Genomic DNA, 20,136 nt, shown 5'->3' with positions numbered 1-20,136 from the left:
AGAGTTCCGGAAGAAATGAAATCCAGAGAAAAGCTATAACAGTTTAAAGTACAAAAGGAAATTGAGGAATGTTAGGATGTCATGAAGCATTTGGATTTGGCCAGGAATTTGTGAAGAGAGTGGACAGGTACATCATTTGAGGGCCTTGGAGAAAGCATGGTGAGTTAAGTCAGCTGGACAGAAAAGGTCTGCGTGAATTCTGAAGGGAGATGGTGGCAGCCCTGTGGAAGGGCCGTGCTGCCCATGGAAGGGAGCAAAGACAGCTGCTACTACCTCTAGCCCTCCCACGCCTCCCTCTGGTCCTCTGGTCTTCATCTCGCCAGATACTCTCACGCTCTGATAAGCTGACCTATCTCCTCACAGTTACTTAATTTTTTAAATCTTACTCTGGAAGAAAGTAATAATAAACAGGTTTTTCCTCCCCAATTTCAACCCCAGCGATAATGTTAAGAATGTGAACCTGCAGAGAGATGGCGTATGTTTTAATCTCTTCAAAGTACCATGCTTGATATTTATTGGGTTAGTTAAACTTTTGTGAGACTTGGAACATGCAATACAGTGAAGGAAAGCAGATTAATTATGTTTAAGCTAAGGTGAGATGACTATGAAATAGAAAAATGGGTAGAATTAAGAAGAGAAAACAAAAACATCAGGTGACGGGACCAAATATTTGGTATTAATGCTGAAATCATCAGCATGATTTATAGAAATATCTAATTTTCCCACATATCCTAGACATTTATTTTAGAACTTTAATAATTTAAAAGTGCTGTTGATTGTCAGTTTTTGCTCATGGCTGATTTCTATCTTGGCATGAGTTAGAATTTCAACATTCCTCACTGATCAAGATTTGAATCATTTTTTTTAACATTTTTAAAGAAATGTCCAAGTGAATGAAATACTGTATGTATGAAAAGAGAATTAATCAAATGAATTCATTTATGTACAAGTATTATATATTACTGAGAAATAGACCTCCTGTGATACAAATGAAACAACATGACACACATCACAGTTGTGTCACTCTGTATCCTCGTGGTCTTTAACCACTTTTGTAATCAGTCTCAGTTTCCTCATCCACAAATAGAAAAATAATATGAGCTTGGCGTCCATTTCAATATTATTTGAAAATAAAATGAGAATTAATTTGTCATTTAGAAATTTGTCAGCTGCTATTCATATGTAAACAAATTATATGCACACAAATATTAATAAAAACAAATAATATTTTAATTCTAACTTTACCATGCATAGACTGTTTAACAATGGAAATTTAGGATGTTGATGTCTGAGGTTATCAAAATTTTTATTATTTTTATCCAACTCTTGATACATACCAAAGATAATAATGGGGTAGGGGACCTGCGGCCTAGGGGCAGTTGCCTTTTGACTGAATCAAGGGGCCACACTTGGGGATCCAGAGGGCCACATGTGGCCTTGAGGCCGCATGTTCCCACCCCTTAAATTGATTGTAAGTGTGATTGTTCAAAGGAATCACTTACCAAGTACTTCATAGTTCATTCAAGAATACATGAAGACATTTAGATCACAGGGTTTTCTCATATTTAGAGACTAAGATCCCTTTGCGAATCTCATGAAAGCTAAGAATCTTCTCCCCAGAAAAATAGTTGTATGTACATATAGACAGAATTTTGCAAGGAATTTCAAAATGTTCACATCGACAGATCCTAATTAAATACCACCATCTCCACTTTAGGTTGACATGTAGAAGGATTTTGGTGATATTGCTTCCTCCCTTTCAGATTTCTGGGTTTTCCAGACTATTATGGTCTTCTATTACAGACCACGTTATGGACGGTGTTTTCCTGCCCAGCTGTGCCTCCACTCATTCCTTGCTTTAGCTATATTCCCCCTAAGATCTGTCTCTTAAACAATCCTGATTAAGTCTACCCCTACTGTTGCCACTCTCCAGCATTTTTAATCAGTGCTGATTCACAGGGGGGTAGTAAGGGAAGGAAGAGGGGCTGTGAACCAGACTAAGAAATGCAAAAAATAGAGGCTTTAGACAGAGATGGTAGTTGCAAGTAGTTAGGAAACTACTAAATTAGGGTTCAGTAATGCTGAAACAGAGGTAAAGAGTCCGAAAAATTAGACCGTTAAAATTTTCACTGATTCACAATTCTACTAATCCTAAACAGTCAAATGTTTGAGATTCTTTGTTACTGGGTTCATTTGTCAACGGCTCTTCAGTAAGATCTTCTGGAATTTGGCCATTCTCCACCTCTAATGATAAAATATGAAAGTGATTTTTAAACTGTAAAGTACTGTAACAGTGTAAGGGAGTACCATATTGGACTCCACTGTGATTTGAGTGATGTGAAGAAAAGTTGCACGTCATCACATCCATTGTATGAAATGTCAGCCAGAAGGACAGACCAAAGATTTTCTTTTCCTCTAGTAGTCCATCTAACAACTCTATATTTTTCCAGTTTGTAGCATTTTAATCCCCAGATTTTCTACTTTTGCACTAACTCCTCATCCTAGTCATTTACTTAATTTTATCTCATTCCACAAATGGCTTTTGAGATTTAATGTCTTTAGACACTGTCGTTAAAAATTCTGCATATGTTAACAACCACCACAACAAAGTCCAGGTCAAATATTTTAAAATGCAGACATATTCTTAGAATGCCAGAAAAATATGTTCTTGTTTTGTAACTTCAGCAACAATCGCTCTAGATTTCTAAAAGTGTTAGTGTTTAGAAAATGAGTAAGGACATATAATTTCTTCATAAGCCAGATGAATTCACTATTGTGGAAATTTGTTTTATATTATCTAATGTTGGTTTGAAAGTTTATATTCTAGTGCCAATGAGATCCAATGAGAATCTATTTGTAACATAAAATCTAGAAGAAGGCAGCATACTACTTAATAATTAATGTGAAGTATTAAGTTAGAATATTATTTACGCTTTTAAAAATATAGGTATCACAAGGTGAATTTTTGCAGTAATATTATGATGTTGATTTTGAAGATTTTTTCATTATATGAGGAGAAAACATCGGGCACAAAGATTTAAGGTGGGGACGTGTTGCTGAGGCAGCATTAACAGAGAATTGGATTCCCATTAGGTAGTGTCATTGAGAGGGGAGGTACACTTGGAGGGTTTAAAGAAATGTAAAAGAAAGAGAGAGAGATTTAATTCAGAATGCTAACAGGCATCATTTGGTATCAGAAGCATGGCTTGCAGTGTTCTTTGTATGGGCTCTCATTGCCATTCAGAATTCTCCGTTTTTTTCTAAGTGCACTATTATATTTTTTATAGACAATTCGGAGAAATTAATAGCAAATGATAGAGAAATTGCTCTTTTTCTTCAGTTGAAGAATTTAAAGGGAGAAAAAACATTTGATACAAAGAAATAGGACATTATTATGAAATGCAAGACTACTATTTATTATATTTTAACTGTAATTTTTATTAAGCTTTCTTATGTTTATTGTACAAATTAGGGTCAGTAGTGTTAACAGATTAAAACCTTTCAGTTCTTTTAATTTAAAACTTATTTTTCAGTGTCTTTATCTGGCAGACTATTGATGAGTTCATCAGTATCTTCAGGCCAAGTGACTCTTTTTTTTTTTTTTAGAAGCCATTTGATTTTATAGAAATAACATATAGAAAGAAGTAAAATGTAACAGTTTGCCAACATAAAGAAATATATTAGAAAGCAAAATTATATTGATAGGCTTTGAACAAGAGGAATCTTTGTGGGTATTTAAAACACCAAGGAATTACAGGCTGGTTAAATTGGAGAAGTCAAAGCAAGATATCTTTCTTTACTGATGTGCCATCTACTGAAAATTAGTAGAAGTTAGTCCTAAGTCGCTAACAGTGAACCCCGGGTACTAACTTCCCTGAAGCACTGAAATAGGAAGTGATGGAAGAAACTTGTAAAAGAAACCCCCAGGGATTCCCCTGTGATCCCTTTAATCCTTGAATTGTCAAACCACATGGAAAATAATAGAGCTGCGTAGTTCTAAGACTTAAGTGGTATTATCTTTTTAAAGGAAAATATTAGGTCTTTTCACATCTCTGGACAAGAATAGAGCATGTGTTCAGGGTAGAAAAGAGTAACTTTGAACCAGAGATGCATATTGCTCTTTCATTTTTTAATATAATGTTATTATCTATGACTAAGCAGGCTTCACCAGTAGGAAAAAAAATTACAGCCAATATTTTATTTTCCTTTTTTAACACAGATGATTCAACGAGAAGCAGATGTGAAAAGTAAGGTAACTGCTGTGGCATTGACAGACTCTGTTCACAATGTGTGGCATCAAGAAGCTGGCAAAACGATTCGAGAATGGATGAGAGAGGTGAGACTTGGTTTTCTTCAGTGCTGAGATGAATGGGTGTGAGCCTTTATATCTTGAGCCCCCATCAACTTATAGCACCTCCCATCTCCAAACTCCCTTTGTAGAAGCAGAATATTGAGAGGAAATAGAAAAAACTAGACATGCTTAAAATAATAATAGAAAACCCTTGTGAAGAACTAATACTTTTTGAAAGCCCCCTTCCCCCCCTTTGGCTTTCTATAGACTACTATGTATGCATACAATATGCAGAGTAACTGTGGCTGAAGAAGGTCTTGGTGTTATGAGATTCTTTATTCCCTGATATTTAATTTTTCCACCAGCTCTTTAGTATGGTGCTGCTTAATTACAGGAAAGAAGCTTAATGCACACTTGGTCTTGTCTTTTTCTTCTTGAGAGGTGGTCACTATGTGCCACTCTTAAGTGGATTGGCTCACTACTGCCAGTAGAGGGAGGAGAAGTAAAAAGCTGGGATAGTGTTATGCCAGACCCTCGAGTTAAGAGAAATTGGGAGGTTGGGGGGGGGGGGGGTTGGCCATGGTCCAGCTTCAGGCTAAGAAAGCTTCTTTTCACACTTCCTAAGGGCTAGTGAACCTGAAAACAAACAAGGATTCATTGAACATACTTGCATTATCTTTTTAAAAAAACTTTCAGCCCATTATTTCTTTTATTCCTATTATAGATATCCGGCTGAAATTTTCTTTTTTCTTTTTGTTTATCTTTCTGATGTTATAAGCAGTTGACACCAGCTACCCCATGCTATGGTAATTGTTTAGTCAAGTCATTTACGTACATATGTAGCATGAATGAGTTGATTGATCTTCCTGGTTTTCTCCCTGGTGGCTCTTCAGCTGACCTCTCATCGTAGGACTGTGTGGTGGGTAAATTCTACCAGCCCTCTTGGTGCACTGTAAGGACTAAGAGTTAAGGTTTACAAATATCTTTGAGCAGACAGAAAAATTAGGCTATATAATTCCATAGTTGTGTTATAATATCACCAATCTGTTGTCACTGTCATTTTTCCCCCCTTAGGAAAAATACTTTTATCATGTAAAAGTCCAAAATATTTTTATTCCAGTCCTCATAATGCTGTAAACATATAAAGGTGGCTGTTAAAAAAAATCTATTCTAACATGCAGGTGTTTTCTGACCACATTGCTTTCCATATTTCTCCTTCACAGTGTAGCTACATCCTTAATTGCCTTTTCCAGGGATCTAAACTTTCTCAAGAGGGAATTTCATGTATTTCTTGCCTATGCTTTTTTAATGCTATTTATCTGCCCAAATATATACATAGACAGCTCTCAGCATTATATAAGTAGTAATAAATGAGCCATTAGCAACTTTTTTCCCCATACATAACCAACATGGAATTTGGTATTTGGGCCAAACTAAAAAATCTCTGTTCATCATTTTTTAATTAGAAGTTTTTCATGTAAGTCTCATTCCAGGCTGACAAATATAACAAAATTTATTTAGATTTACTTTTTAAGTATTTGTAACTAAGGCTAGATTAGGTGTCCCCTTCAGAAATCAGACTATATTAATCTGTGCAGTTTTCATCTAACTGACTAAAATAGGCAATAGTTGAATTCATCATAATTTAATCAAGGCCACCATTAATTTATTTGCAAGCGTAGCTTTCATAAAATTTGTAAAATTTTATAAATGCCCGGGTTCCTGGATGGTTCTTTCAGTTCCCTCAATTATGCCTCAGGGAAGCATCGGGAAGAGCATTGTATTCTGACCTATCAAAATTGAAACCCCAGCTCAATCACTTACCTAACTGTGTAGTCTTTGGCAAGTTATTTAATTTCTTTGAGATTCAGTTTTCTCATCTATAAAATATAATCTCTACCTTGTAGGTGTGGTTGGCAAATAACACATGTAAAGAAATAGCACAGTTGTTGGCATTTTAAAGAAGTTCAGTAACTTATAGCTATTACTATTGTTACCTTCTCACTCCCAAATAATATAAAACACATGGACTATATTCATCTTGTGTTTTCTGAATGATTTGCATATTCAAAATATGAAAGGGAAGCAGAATGACATATCGGAAACATTTAGGAGAACTAAGATTTGATAATGATTCTGGCTAAGTAAATCAATAATTAACGATCTAGAATGTACCAGCTACTTTCCTAAGACTTAAAATCTTGGATAAGCCACTCTTATCTTCTTAGGCCTATTTCATATTTGTGAATTAGAGACAATAATTCCTCTTCCATCTACTTCATGAACTCTTTTGAGAATCATAGGTGATGATCAAGAAGAAAACCTCTTGAAAAGCAAATGGTACTACATAAAGAAATGAAATATATTATTGTGGAAAATACTATAATACCCCTGAGATAAAAATTATTAGATTATTCTTAAAGAAGCTTTGAAATTATGCCTGTTCAGAGCTCTTCCCTAAAGCAAGACCAAAAGGAGCTATAAAAGCCTCTGACAAGGCCGGGCACGGTGGCTCACGCCTGTAATCCTAGCACTCTGGAAGGCCGGAGCAGGTGGATTGTTTGAGCTCAGGAGTTTGAGACCAGCCTGAGCAAGAGCGAGACCCCGTCTCTACTAAAAAATAGAAAGAAATTATATGGACAGCTAAAATATATATAGAAAAATTAACCGGGTGTGGTGGCGCATGCCTGTAGTCCCAGCTCCTTTGGGAGGCTGAGGCAGAAGGATCGCTTGAGCCGAGGAGTTTGAGGTTGCTGTGAGCCAGGCTGATGCCACGGCACTCTAGCCCGGGCACCAGAGTGAGACTCTGTCTCAAAAAAAAAAAAAAAAGTCTATGACAGATATCTTGTAGGAAATGTGTGACCCCTAGTAGAAAATATTTCAGTGTGGTTTGGCAAGATAACAGTCCAGTGTTTCCCAACACTCGGGATGAAACTCTCTCCCCTTTTCTTTTTCTTTTCTTAGTCTCTGTCCACTCTGCAAGACTCCTTGAAATAGTGAAGAGCAAACAAGTCTGGATTACAGGAAATAGAAAGGGCTGCTGTCTTGAGCTTGGGTGTTGGGAGAAGGGTGTGGTAGGGTCACCTTTGTGTCCTTCAGCATCCACTTTCCTTACCACCTACTACTCTAGCTTCATTTGGAATCAGCCAAAAAAACTGAGATATTTTGCAAATATCCCTCCTCCACAAAAAAAAAAAAAAAAAAAACACCTTAGCTAACCTGAAGTATTTCCTACAAAAATAACAGTCTGGATGTAGAGTAAGCCATGGTGCTTTTATCCTCTTGATGGTTGGTTCCATATCTCAAAACTCTGCTTTAGAATTTGGAAGTAAGACAGTGGTACAAATTGCCTAGTCATTCCTATTATACTAAAATCAGTAAAATAGTTTTTTGTTTTGTAAGTATGTTTAAATTAATGTGATAAAGTTATTGATGTTAAGTATTTGTTTACTATAAAAAGCTGACTTATTTTTTAAACTGATTTAACATACAGAACAAAGGTTAAGAAATATATTCTTGTATAACTTGTAAATAAAGTTTTAAAGAAAGTTTCTTTTAAAGAAAGCAGATCAAAGAGTACTACCTTTGGCAATTACTCCAAGTGAAACCTACTCCTGACTAAAAGACCAAGCTTAGATGCTAAGCCAGCCTCATAAGGAGAGATACGAAGTAACCAAAGGCAGTTCTTAAGAGACACTTCTTACCTAAGCTCCTGGAGTGTAAAGGGTGAGAGGACAAATGTTGTTTCCTGACATATCTCTGACCTCTGAAATTCTCCAGCCAAGCCAGATGTGTGATTCTACATTACAGTTGTAAACCTTCTTTTACCATTCAGCTATGAGTGTAGGCCCTAGAAACACAACCTGGTGAATCATAGTTGTGCTTGTCTGAGCACACAAAACGTTCCATAGTCAAGATCAACTTCTAAAACAATGGTGATTAACAACTCAGAAAATTCAATAAAAATGAATAAAATCTAGACTCAATCGAAGAAGCAAACATCTTCAAATACCTCCAAACACCTTGAATAGCTACTACCTCCTTTTCTCTTTAAATATCCTAAATTCTAACCCTTTTATTAAAAAATAAATTCATTTCATATCTACTCTGAAATGTTGTCAACCCTAGGTTCAAATGTCAGAGAGAGCCACTTAGCCAGACACAGCGGCACATGCCTGTAATCCCAGCTACTTGGGAGGCTGAGGTGGAAGGATTGCTTGAGTCCAGGAGTTCAAATACAGCCTGGGCAAGCAACATAGTGAGACCCCATCTCTATAAAAACAATAATAATAAAAATAACTTTTTTTCCAAAAAGGAAGTCAGCGCCATGGTCTATAGAAATTTCTAGTCCATATAAATAGTTCCCAAACTTTTGATTTTTACAAAGAGGAAAATTTACAACCACAGAAATCTGTAGTTATAATCTCAGAGGAAAAAAAACCTTTAAATTGAAAACACTTAACTTTAAGAAACACTCATTACATCACCTATTTTTCTCTTGTTCCTTTAGACCCAGAGAAACACTAATTACATTATCCGTGTCAATCTGCCTGCTCTGGCCAAGTGCTTCTTTCTCTATACTTGTGTTTTGGGACAAGGGGGCTTCATCTGAGACCCAAACAAGGCACTGTTGGCACCTCTAGTCCAACATGCCTTATTGCCTACTCAGGGCACCTGAGATTCCAGGGACTGCTAACACTCCAGCATGTTTTGAATTTAGGTAGGGCTTTCCTAGTGGGCTACCTGTGTCACCACCCAGAGCACTTTAGTAGTGTTCATCTGAACTGAAAAACTGGGGTAGAGGAAAATTAGGGCATTGAAAAGAGGGGTAGATATGCATTAGAAAAACAGTGAAAGAGATTTGGTTTCTAACCTATAGAAAATTTCAGAATAGGGAGTTAGATTTGATAAGATGAAATTTCGAACAGATCAAATTCATATATAATGTCTATATGTCTTTCTTTACCTACATTTTCCAATATGTTTATGTTTTTCATTATACTCTATTGTCTACTTTTCCCGGTAGGTTTAAAATGCACACACATTTACACTCTTTGAAATTACAATATCAAATCTTGACAATCCTACACAGGTACTTTGTCATTCCACAGAACTTTTGGACATATTCACATTAGCTATAAGGTATTTAACATCTATCTGATTTTTATGAGAGGTCGAAGCATTATGCATGTGCCTAGATAAAAACTGAAATATCAGAATCACAAAATGTCAACCTATGTATTGCTTTAAGTGTTTGAATTAAAGTTGAGCTGGGAAAACTGGACAAAAGTTCATTTTGTTCAGCTTTTTAAAGTCAGTAACAAATCACAAAGTGATTAATCCCCTGCACATTGTCACGTACCATCACTTTTATTCATCTAGAAAATCCTATAAGACATAGTTTTACATATGTGAAGTATAGGTGAGCAGTATGAAGACCGACTTACCACCTGGATAATAGCTGACTTTCATCAGATTTGGAAGTACTAGTAGGATGAATAATAATTGAAATACATACAGTACCTAATCGCTGCCTGTCTGTTGGTAGTGCTAATTGCTGTCATTGAAAAGACTGAATTGTTTAAGAAAAAGAGAGAGAAAGAGAAAGTCATTCTTCATTGAAGCTATCTCCCTGTATCATTGGAAGCCTATTTTTAGTACCTATAGAAGTCATGATTTTTGAATTTATTAGGGGCTGCGCTGAATGATAAAACAAATCATCCATTTACATATCTTGACACTGCTTTGGAGAATACTTATTTCTTACAAGCAAGTGTCACATTGTATATAAAAGCTGGCTAATTGTGTGCTAATCTTCTGCATTATCTAGAACTCTCTGATGTGGTGTTCTATCAATGGTAATATTAATTTTACTTATTTCAAATGTATGAAATATCTCCTAAAACCCTATTTCTTTTATAATTTCTACTCTTACATTGTATAATTTTGCATTCAGCTGCTAATTAAGATTAGGAGTGCACGTTATAAAATATGTATCCACTTTAAACCATCAAGCTTTTGTAATACATGAAAAATACTAATATTTCATCCATTTTAAATGTAAAAAGAGAGAAAGCATTTAAGAACATTACTAGACGTTGTGTTTGTTTTCATGTTTTTTTTCCCTACACAGTTCAATAGTTTCATTGATCTACTGTTTCTTACAAAAATCTGCCATGCTTTGTGAACTTCACTTTCTAATCTCATACAGCAACCCTTCCTTTATGTTATTCCTGCTCTCCCTGGTCCCAGAACAGTAGGGTTGCCTTGACAAATCTATTCAAAAGCCATTCCTCGGCCTTTATTGGTGGGGACTGGGGTCTTTGAAATTCTCTCCTCACTGCAACACAGCTGACATCTTCTTCCAGACAGAATGAATTAAGGAAATACAATAAGACACTTGATCTACCAGTCAAGGATCTTTCCACAGTGAGGACGGATTCCATGGTGCACAACCAAGGCAGCAAGCATCTAAAAATACACAATACGTGCTTGTTTACCAGAATAGCAATCACTGATTTTTCCAACATGATTGATAGGATGATTTCTTTTAAAATAAAACTGTCTGGAAATTCTGTGTGTGTGTGTGTGTGTGTGTGTGTGTGTGTGTGTGTGTTGAGAAATTTTTTAAAACCACATGACGGTAATCACATTTTTAAAGCCAGACTTCAAATACAGACTTAAAATGTATAAAAGAAATATAGATTATTTTTATTTCATTTGTCTAAGTTGTAAATCATCATTACACCTTGCAGGTTGATCTTTAATATTGAAGGCTTTGTGTCCTCAGACACACAGCTACAATTCACCAGGTTGTGTTCCTTTATAACTACTTTGATACAACTTTCACTGAAGCAAGTCAAAGTAAAAATTAAACGATAGCATTTATAGGCCAGATTTTGAAGAGTAAATGCAAAATTTATTTCTTCTGGTATTACACAAAGAATATAATTTATAAATTAGCTCATCTTTCACATGTTCATATTAGTATGTATTTTAATCTGAAAGTTAAAAATGGATTGGTTTTTTATTTTCCCTTAGTTAGGATTCCTTTGTGTGCTTACTCCTTGGCCTTCTAAACTTCTCTTAAAAATATATTATATCATGGTTCACAGAAGGGTTACAGATTTTTTTTTAATATCAGCACAGATGATTTGCTGTTGAGTTGTTGTAAGACAAACTTTTTTCTGTACTCATTTTAGTCATGAATAATTATTGACTATTTACATAAGGACAAAAAAGTTTAAAGTTTATGGAAAATAAATTGAATACACTTCTAGTGGTTGATTTTATAGGATAAATTAATCTCTTCAGCCTAAAACTTTGGTGTTGGCTTAAATTATGTTTCAACAATGTTGTCTTCTATTACATTGCAGAACTGTTGTAATTGGGTCTCTAGCTCGGAACCATTAGACACGTCAGTGGAGTCCATGCTACCTGACTGCCCCCGGGTCTCAGCAGGTATGTGTTTGATGACAGATGTATGGTTTTTTTAAGATGAACAGTATGATAATGTAATGTGGAAATTTATTTTGTGAATTAACTATGTTGTTCTGCCTTGAATTGTTGAACTAATTATTGGTAACATACTGCGTGGGTCTAATCCACTATCACAATTTGTTAATTATGATAAAATGGTAATTTTAGCCTAAAATGCTTACTAACAAACTCAGTAAGATGGTGAAACAATTCAAGAGTAATTTAGATAGTTGCTGTTGATGCTTATGGAGATGAGACACGTATACATAAATACCTAAAAGACAAGGACTGGGTAGCCATACAGGATCTTTCACGGAATGCTTGTCTCCAGTTGAGTACCAACTCAGTGATATGCCAGACAGTCAAGGCTGGTTTGTGTCTTTAGAAAAAAAATTTTTAATGCAAAGAGTTGAGTTGGACCTTGTGTTAGGATTTAGACTGTGGGAAAGCATGCAAGATAGCATCCTAGGCAAAAGAAACAAAGCAATTTAGGGAGCAAGGTCAGGAAAGGATCTGAAGATGTTCACAGGGAAGAAAGGCAAGACTGACCTGTCTGTTGAAAGGGAATGGGTGAAGATGTGAGCACTTCAGGAAGCAGCTGGGCTCTATTAAGTTTAAGGATAGTGCTGATCTCCAGCATATGGGGTTTGTATTTGAGTCTCTAGGTAAGTAGAGAGAGTGACATTTGTTGTAGCTTTCTGGTTTTGGCTTTCCCAGTTTCCAAACAAGTGAGCAGTGGTATCTAGTTATGACTAATAACTGAAATGGACTTGCTATAGCCATGGATGCTGGAGAATGAGCAGAAGTTTGAAACACAAACTACAACCATAGGTGACAGCTAATCACTAAGTACTTATTGTTGGAGATATGTTTACTTATTTAAAGGAAATAATTTGGAGAATAGTTCAGATTCTAGGTAAAGAAGTATTGTTATAACTAAATGTCTCTATCATTAATATATAAACTTCAACTTAGTTTCACTATCATATAGCTAAATTTTATAGGTCTATCAGTAAGTGTTCAAGCAGAGAAACAGAACCACTAGAAGATATATATGCTACAATATATATACATATGGTATACATCTGTATATATACATGTATAATATATAATCCTCATTATTTATGGTAGCTATATTCTACGAAGTAACTGAGAGCACTGAATTAGCAAATATTGTTCTTGGGTGAAATACAGGGTTAGGTTCCTGTGAGCCTCTGGTCACATTTTTTTGTCAACCAGTCAATATGTAACATGGCCAGCTCTGTAACTCATGCCTGAACAAAGCTTATCTAACACACATGTTTTCTCCATAAGACACACCACAGCTTTCTTGTGCTTAGGAACACTAGACAGCACTTCAGTACTGTATCTGAGAGCCATTTTAAAGAGTGAACTCACCAACAAAAGCACAAAAATGAGAAAAACATGGCACTAAACAGTCCATGAAAAGGACACCTGTTTACAGGGTGAGAGATGAAACAGAAAGGCAGAGCATGGCCTTGTTCAACCTTAGCTAGGAACAGGTGACTCAAATTTTTCACCACTCTGCACATGTGCATGTCTGAAAATGACTGCAAAAGTGCCATGAGTGTTGATTTGGGACTTGCAAATATATTTTATTGAGTAGGTGAATTTGCAAATACAGAATCCACAAATAATGAAGACAGACTGTATATAGGAAAAGATTTGTTACTAGGATTTGGCCAGAGCTGGTTAGGTGATCTCTGTAAGGATGTTGAGTTTGCATGCGATGATGGAGCTTGAGTTCACAGAGCAGACAGTTGGTAAGGAAGGAGGGACATAAAGTGGCAGAGAGCACAAGAATGAGCTAGAACCCATAAGCAAGAGGTAGAGTCCATGAAGATAGACTTAAACCCGTGTCAGTTCTTGTTGGCGCTGTCTTCTGTGGTGTGGGTGTCCTGGAGAAGCCTCCCTTTGTCATGGAGCTATACACACACCTGCTTTAGGAGTCAGAGATGCTGACAGAGAATCCAGGGCAAAGTGGAGCAAATGCAGTCCTCCCTATTGCCTTAAGGTGAGCCAGCAGATAAGTGACAACATGAGTGATGGCTGCTGCTTCACTTCAACCCTCCAAATTTAAAACAACAACAAAAAAAAAGAAAAAGAAAAAGAAAAGAAACCTTCCTTGTGTACCGTCCTAACGAGAAATAGACAAGGAATTCTGGGAAATATAGTTCAACCTAGACAAAGTGACACATTAAAAAGTCACCAGGGCCCACCTCTTACCAAGCTGGCACTCATATACATCTCTTCAAAACAGACTTAATCTCCAAACAAAGACATTAATAAAGTCATACTTCCACCAAACAGGTAACAGCTATCCCATGTAGAACCAAAAACATACTAACCCTTTCTCCAGTAGAGGTACAAAGTCCCTTAATTGTCCCTTGCTGATATTCATTCTTCTTACCGTTGGTGTCCTATAAATTAAATACTGAGAAATACAGCTAATATAACATGTAGTTTTAATGCATGTTATATTTGATGATAAGGAAATAAGAGAAGAGATAAAAAAGTTTGTATATATACAAAAATGTTCATATCAAAATAAATAAATACTTCTGTATTCTTTGTTTTTGCAACTGGTCATGTAGTTGCAGCTGGTATTTATAACTACCTTCTTCTCCTACCCATTCAGTATGGGCACACCTCAGAGGTATTGTGGGTTCAGTTCTAAACCACCTCAATAAAGCAAATATCGAAATAAAGTGAGGCAAGAAACTTTGGTTTCCCAGGGCATATATTAATAAAAGTTATGTTTATACTATACTGTAGTCTGTAAGTGTGTAAAGCATTATGTCTAAAAATATGTACCTATCTTAAAAATATTTTATTGCTAAAAAATGCTAAAGATCATTTAAACCTTCAGTGAATCTTTTTGATGGTGGAGGGTCTTGCCTCAATGTTAGTGGCTGCTGACTGATGAGAGTGGTGATTGCTAAAGGTTGAGGTGGCTGTGGCAATTTCTTAATAAGACAGCAATAGAGTTTGCCATCTCAATTGACTCTTCCTTTCACAAAAAGTTTCTCTGTAGGATGTGATACTGTTTGATAGCATTTTTCCCATAGTAGAACTTCTTTCAAAATTAGTCAGTCCTCTCGAACCCTGCTACCACTTTATCAACTAGTTTACACAATATTCTAAATCCTTTATTGTCACTTTAGCCATGTTCGCAAAATCTTCCCTAGGAGTAGATTCCATCTCAAGAAAGCAATTTCTTTGCTCATGCCTAAGTAACAATTCTCATCCACTCAAGTTTTATTGTGAGATTGCAGCAATTCAGTCACGTCTTCAGGTTCCACTTCTGATTCTAGTTCTCTTGCCCTTTATACCACATCTGCAGTTACTTCCTCCACTGAAGTCTTGAACCCCTCAACGTCATCTATGAGGGTTGGAATCAACTTCTTACAAACTCCTGTTTGTGCTGATATTTTGACTATCTTCTGTGAATCATAAATGTTCATAATGGCATCTAAAATGGTGAATCCTTTCCAAAAGGATTTCAGTTTACTTTGCCATATCCATCAGAGGAATCCTTATCTATGGCAGCTATAGCCTTATAAAATTTATTTCTTGAATAATAAGATGTGAAAGTTGAAATTACTCCTCCTTGATCCATGGGCTATAGAATGGATATTGTTTTAGCAGTCATGGAAACAATGTGAAGCTCATACATCTCCATCACAGCTCTTGGGTAACCAGGTGCATTTTCAATGATCAGTAATATTTTGAAAGGAATCTTTTTTCCCAAGTGATAGGTCTCAACAATGGGCTTAAAATATTCAGTAAAAACTATGCTGTGAACGGACGTGCTCTCATCCAGGCTTTGTTGTTCTATTATAGGGCACAGGCAGTGTAGATCTAGCATAATTTTTTAGGACCCTACGATTTGTGGAATGATAAATGAGCATTGGCTTCAACTTAAAGTCACCAGCTGCATTAGCTCCTAACAAGAGAGTCCTTTGAAACTTTGAAGCCAAATATTGACTTCTCCTCTCTAGTTATAAAAGTCCTAGATGGCATCTTCTTCCAGTAGAAGACTGTTTTCATCTACATTGAAAATCTGTTATTTAGTGTAGCCACCTTCATCAATGATCTTACCTAGATCTTCTGGATAACTTGCTGCAGCTTCTCCATCAGCACATGCTACTCTTTATAACTTTCTGTTTGCTGTGGGTTTTTGTTCCAACAAATTTTGCCTAAATCAGAAGGAAATTTCATGTACATTCCCCAGCACATATCCATTTATTCCTCAAATATTTATTGAGCACTTACTGTGTTCCAGACACTGTTCTAGAAGCTGGGTGATAGCACTGAACAAGAGCTCATCATAACTATCTTTTTCTCTAGAAATTGAAAAAGAAAGAATTACTTTTCTGCCCTCTGCTTATGGGTAGGTTCTTCCTTTTGAAGCCGACATCAACATTAGGCTCTATCAAATGAGGAAAGAGTTAGGGCCAGCACTCCCCCACAAACATTTTCCATGTCTACTTATAAAAAGTTAACACTTTTTCAACCAAAATTAGTGGTTTTCCTCATGGTCCTTAAAAAATGTTGAACAAGGGGTATGACATGATCAAAGATCAATTTAGCAAATGCATAAAAGAAAGGAACAAGAAGCCAGAGGCAGTGGACTCTCATCAGGCTGTGACGATAATGGAAATGATGGCATGAATGGGAATGGAGAGGATAAGGGAGCTATAACAAATATAGCTGGCATGAATCCACACTCCTTGAGGATAAACAGATTGGATGTGGAGGGTACAGGAAAGGGAGGATGCAATGATAAGATTCAGTGTAAATAACTGAGACAATGGAATTATCATTACCAGAAGTAGGGTAGTGGGAGGGGGAAATCAAAGGATGGTGAGGGCAAGAAATTCAAATGGAAATAACCAAAGGTTGTTGAAACACCTGAATTTCTCTGATCAGCAATACTATTATCTACCATTTAAAATGTTAATATTATTTGAAGATTTCAACATGTATACTATTCACAAACTATTAATAGTAATGACTATTCAGGCTGTATATTCAATTTCATGAAGACTTTCTGTTTTTCCAGTTTGCTAAATTATAAAGTGTTTTTTCTTGTTATAATATGCTTTTATCTTTTGACTGAAAATTTCACAGTAATAGCAGTGAAATTACCTATAAAAATATATACTTAATACTGTATTTTTCCTATATAACTAAATCTACTTCCCCTTACCAAAAAAAATATTATTGGTCATAATAACTTCATTTTATGAATGTTGTTTACCCGTGTATATATGTAATTTAAAAGTAGGTATGATAAAATTTTAAAATTTTACTTAAAATATCACCAATAATTATTTTCAACATACTCACATTGTATATTTTTTTCTTAAAGCAACTTAATACTTGACAGCTCCACACTTAAGTGTTGACAATGTTGCACCTATACTTAAAATAATAGCTTTTTCATTATTAACATATAGTGAACGGTAGATATTTGATGGGTCTTGAATCTGTGGCAAGTGACTGGTTCCCCACTTCTTTTTATTTATAGTGTTTCCTATAGTAAAGTTGGCCAGTCGAATACACTGTTATTCAGAGAATGATGTAATAGGTTAACAGAATCTGTTTATTGTACAGTCCTCATTCTGGTTGTTTATTTGTTATAAAATGGCAACAGCAAATATCTGCCCAACTTATCTTGTAGAAATGTTCTGAGGGCAATCTTTATAGTTTCTGGAGGGATATTTTGAGTTCATTAGAAGGAAGACACTATAAAAATGTAAAATAGTACTATATATTTTCATTAGGCATTTCAAAATTCAAAGCTATCATTTATTTTAAAACTATTATTGATTATTTTAATCCTATAGAAGTGAAAAAACATTTGCAGACATATTCTCCCATCCATTTCCCTGTCTCTATTTATAAATAACAAATAACTTATTTATTTATGTTTTCCTATGTTCTCTGTGACATTGATAAGGGTCACAAAATATTACACAGAAATCAGAACCACAGAAAGATAGAAAATATGGTGAAAAAATCAAAAGGAAAATTAATAGTTGAAAGAGAAATATTCATAGGACATGGAAATCTGGAAACAATAAAGCTGAAAGAGACACCGAGGTAGCAGTAAAGATAAAATTAGAAATGATCTTGGGTGATGTGCCGCTCCCCCAAAATAGCCAAGTTAATTTTTGACTGTGTATGAAGAGGCATTCCTCTAGGGGGAAAGGAAAGGAAAATATAAATGTTTAAGAACAGGCAAGGTTACAGAGCATTGATAGCTTCTGACTTCTTACAAGCAGGCACAGCTTGCTTTGGCTGCCACATGAATGACAGGTCACTCTGCCAGACTGGTTTTACCTGGGGCAACATTGGGTGAGTGCTGCAGCTAAGGCTGATACACTTTCTCCCCCTCTAAAGGTGCTCCCTAGGTGCCTCTCCGGGTGTGCTTTCACTCAGTAAATTGTCACTGTGTATCAGACATTGCCCCACGTGCCAGGGATGCAGCAGTGAATTGCAACAGGTAAAGGTCCCACACAGAGCTTACCTTCTAGTAGGGGAGATAGACAATAAACAAGATAAATGAGATATTTACATAGGAGTTTATTGTCTGTCTCCCCTACTAGAATGTTAAGCTCCATGTAGGTGAAAATATAAAGCAGGAAGAGAGAACCTGAAGTGTATGTGTGTGAAGGAAAGGGTACGAATTGTGGGATCCACTTTACCAATCCTGAAAGGTTTATGGTAACCACAAAGCATAGTTACCAGCAAATTATTAAAGTTATTCCACTATTTCTGAAGTGGTGTATATAGGAAATTACACCATTTGTACAGCACTCTGGGGCTCACAGACAAGGTTGCTTATGTCCACAGGTGAGTGGACAGAAGCTTGCTACCCCAGTCCCCTCTTGTCTGACCTGAAGGGTGAGGGGATCTTGACCTGCCTGTGACCACTTTGTATTGCACAGGGCACACAGGATGGAAAGTTCTACCTTACAGTGTCATTTTTCTACCTGCTGTTAAGGAAAGACCTGAACCTAGATTCACTGCAACTGTGTTGTCTAGGTGCCTGATACCTATCAGAACATTTCGTGCCAGAGCTTATATGCATCATGTTGTTTCTTGCCCTACCATGGCTTAGATAGGCTTTTCTCTATTATTTCCGCTTACCTAGAACACTTGATATAAATCAGGCACCTAACAATTAGAAAGATAACAGTATACATTAAATGTTTTTTTTTAAAGGAGAATAGGAAGGAAGAAAAGGAAAAAAGCAAACAAACATAGTAGATGTTTTCTGGGTTAAAACTTAAACTTGCAAAGTTCCTCTATTTAGATGGACCTTTCTCAGTTTTGGATGTAGAAGAAGGGTCCCATTGGTGATACGTACCTAACTGCCAACCCTCATTTCCTCACCAAAATGTGAAGTGAAAAGTTAGCAATTACAAGATGAATTTGAATTGTAGACGACCTGCTAATGTAACCCTAATTTTTCTTTGCTTAAATAATCCAGATTGACTGTTTACACTGACTGAACTTACTGAATATTTGCTAAATAGTCACTTCACTTTATTGCTGGAAATCTCTCTTGGGGAAATGACACTAAGGAGTTATATCTCTTCTTTGTTAGTGAATAATCAGTTCCTTCTAAAGATAGCAATGAAAAATCAACAGTAATTGCCTCTAGAATGTGGTGTCATTCAGAATGTGTAGACGAGTTGTCTAATATGTTTTTAGACACAGCTCAAATTAATTAGGTAATTGAAAATCTATACTTTGCCTTGTAAATAGATCTTAGAATTCAAGGCAAATTAGCATATATGATACTGTTCTACTTTAGACTACATGTACTGATCAAGAATTGTAGCAGTCTCCTTTGCATTCAAAAATATATATTCTAATCCTTTAAGTGATGTTTTCATTAACTAAATAGCACTCTTCAGGCAGTTTTGTTCATTACTTATAGAATTGGCCTTGTAGCTTTTATTTATCCATTTCCCTATTCATTATTCTCTGCTACCTTATAATTATTAGTTAGTACAAGGGATGAGTATTCTAAAAGTTGACCACCAGGAACTCTGTGTTTTCAATGAATCATTCATGACAAATAGCTGGAATCAAGAACTCTGGGGAAATAATTAATTAGAGAATCATTTAAAGCAACCTATCTAAATAAAGTATCTTCATTTATGTAGATAACTAATATATAATCATTTGCCCTGATTATAGATATTTAATCAGGTCCAATATTCTATGATTTTGACTATCAGTTTTCCAGTAATCACAGTGAATCTAAGTAGTCTCACTCCAGAAATCTCACTTTAAAAAAATTAAAAATAGCCACCATGTTTTTTTAC

General features: G+C 35.8%; 1 protein-coding gene across 1 annotated transcript in view; it reads left to right on the top strand.

Annotated features, from left to right (window-relative positions):
• FAM172A (family with sequence similarity 172 member A) overlaps positions 1–20,136 on the top strand; it is a 412,613-nt gene that overhangs the window by 258,829 nt on the left and 133,648 nt on the right. Inside the window, exons 9-10 of the mRNA XM_045566294.1 lie at positions 4,220–4,336; positions 11,668–11,752. Of these exons, the coding sequence (XP_045422250.1) occupies positions 4,220–4,336; positions 11,668–11,752 (202 nt within the window). The remainder of the gene's footprint in view (positions 1–4,219; positions 4,337–11,667; positions 11,753–20,136) is intronic.

Source organism: Lemur catta, chromosome 12, assembly GCF_020740605.2.
Source record: "Lemur catta isolate mLemCat1 chromosome 12, mLemCat1.pri, whole genome shotgun sequence".
Lineage (NCBI taxonomy): Eukaryota > Metazoa > Chordata > Mammalia > Primates > Lemuridae > Lemur > Lemur catta.
The sequence above is the reverse complement of the archived record's forward strand: the minus strand, read 5'-3'. Positions and strand labels throughout refer to the sequence as shown.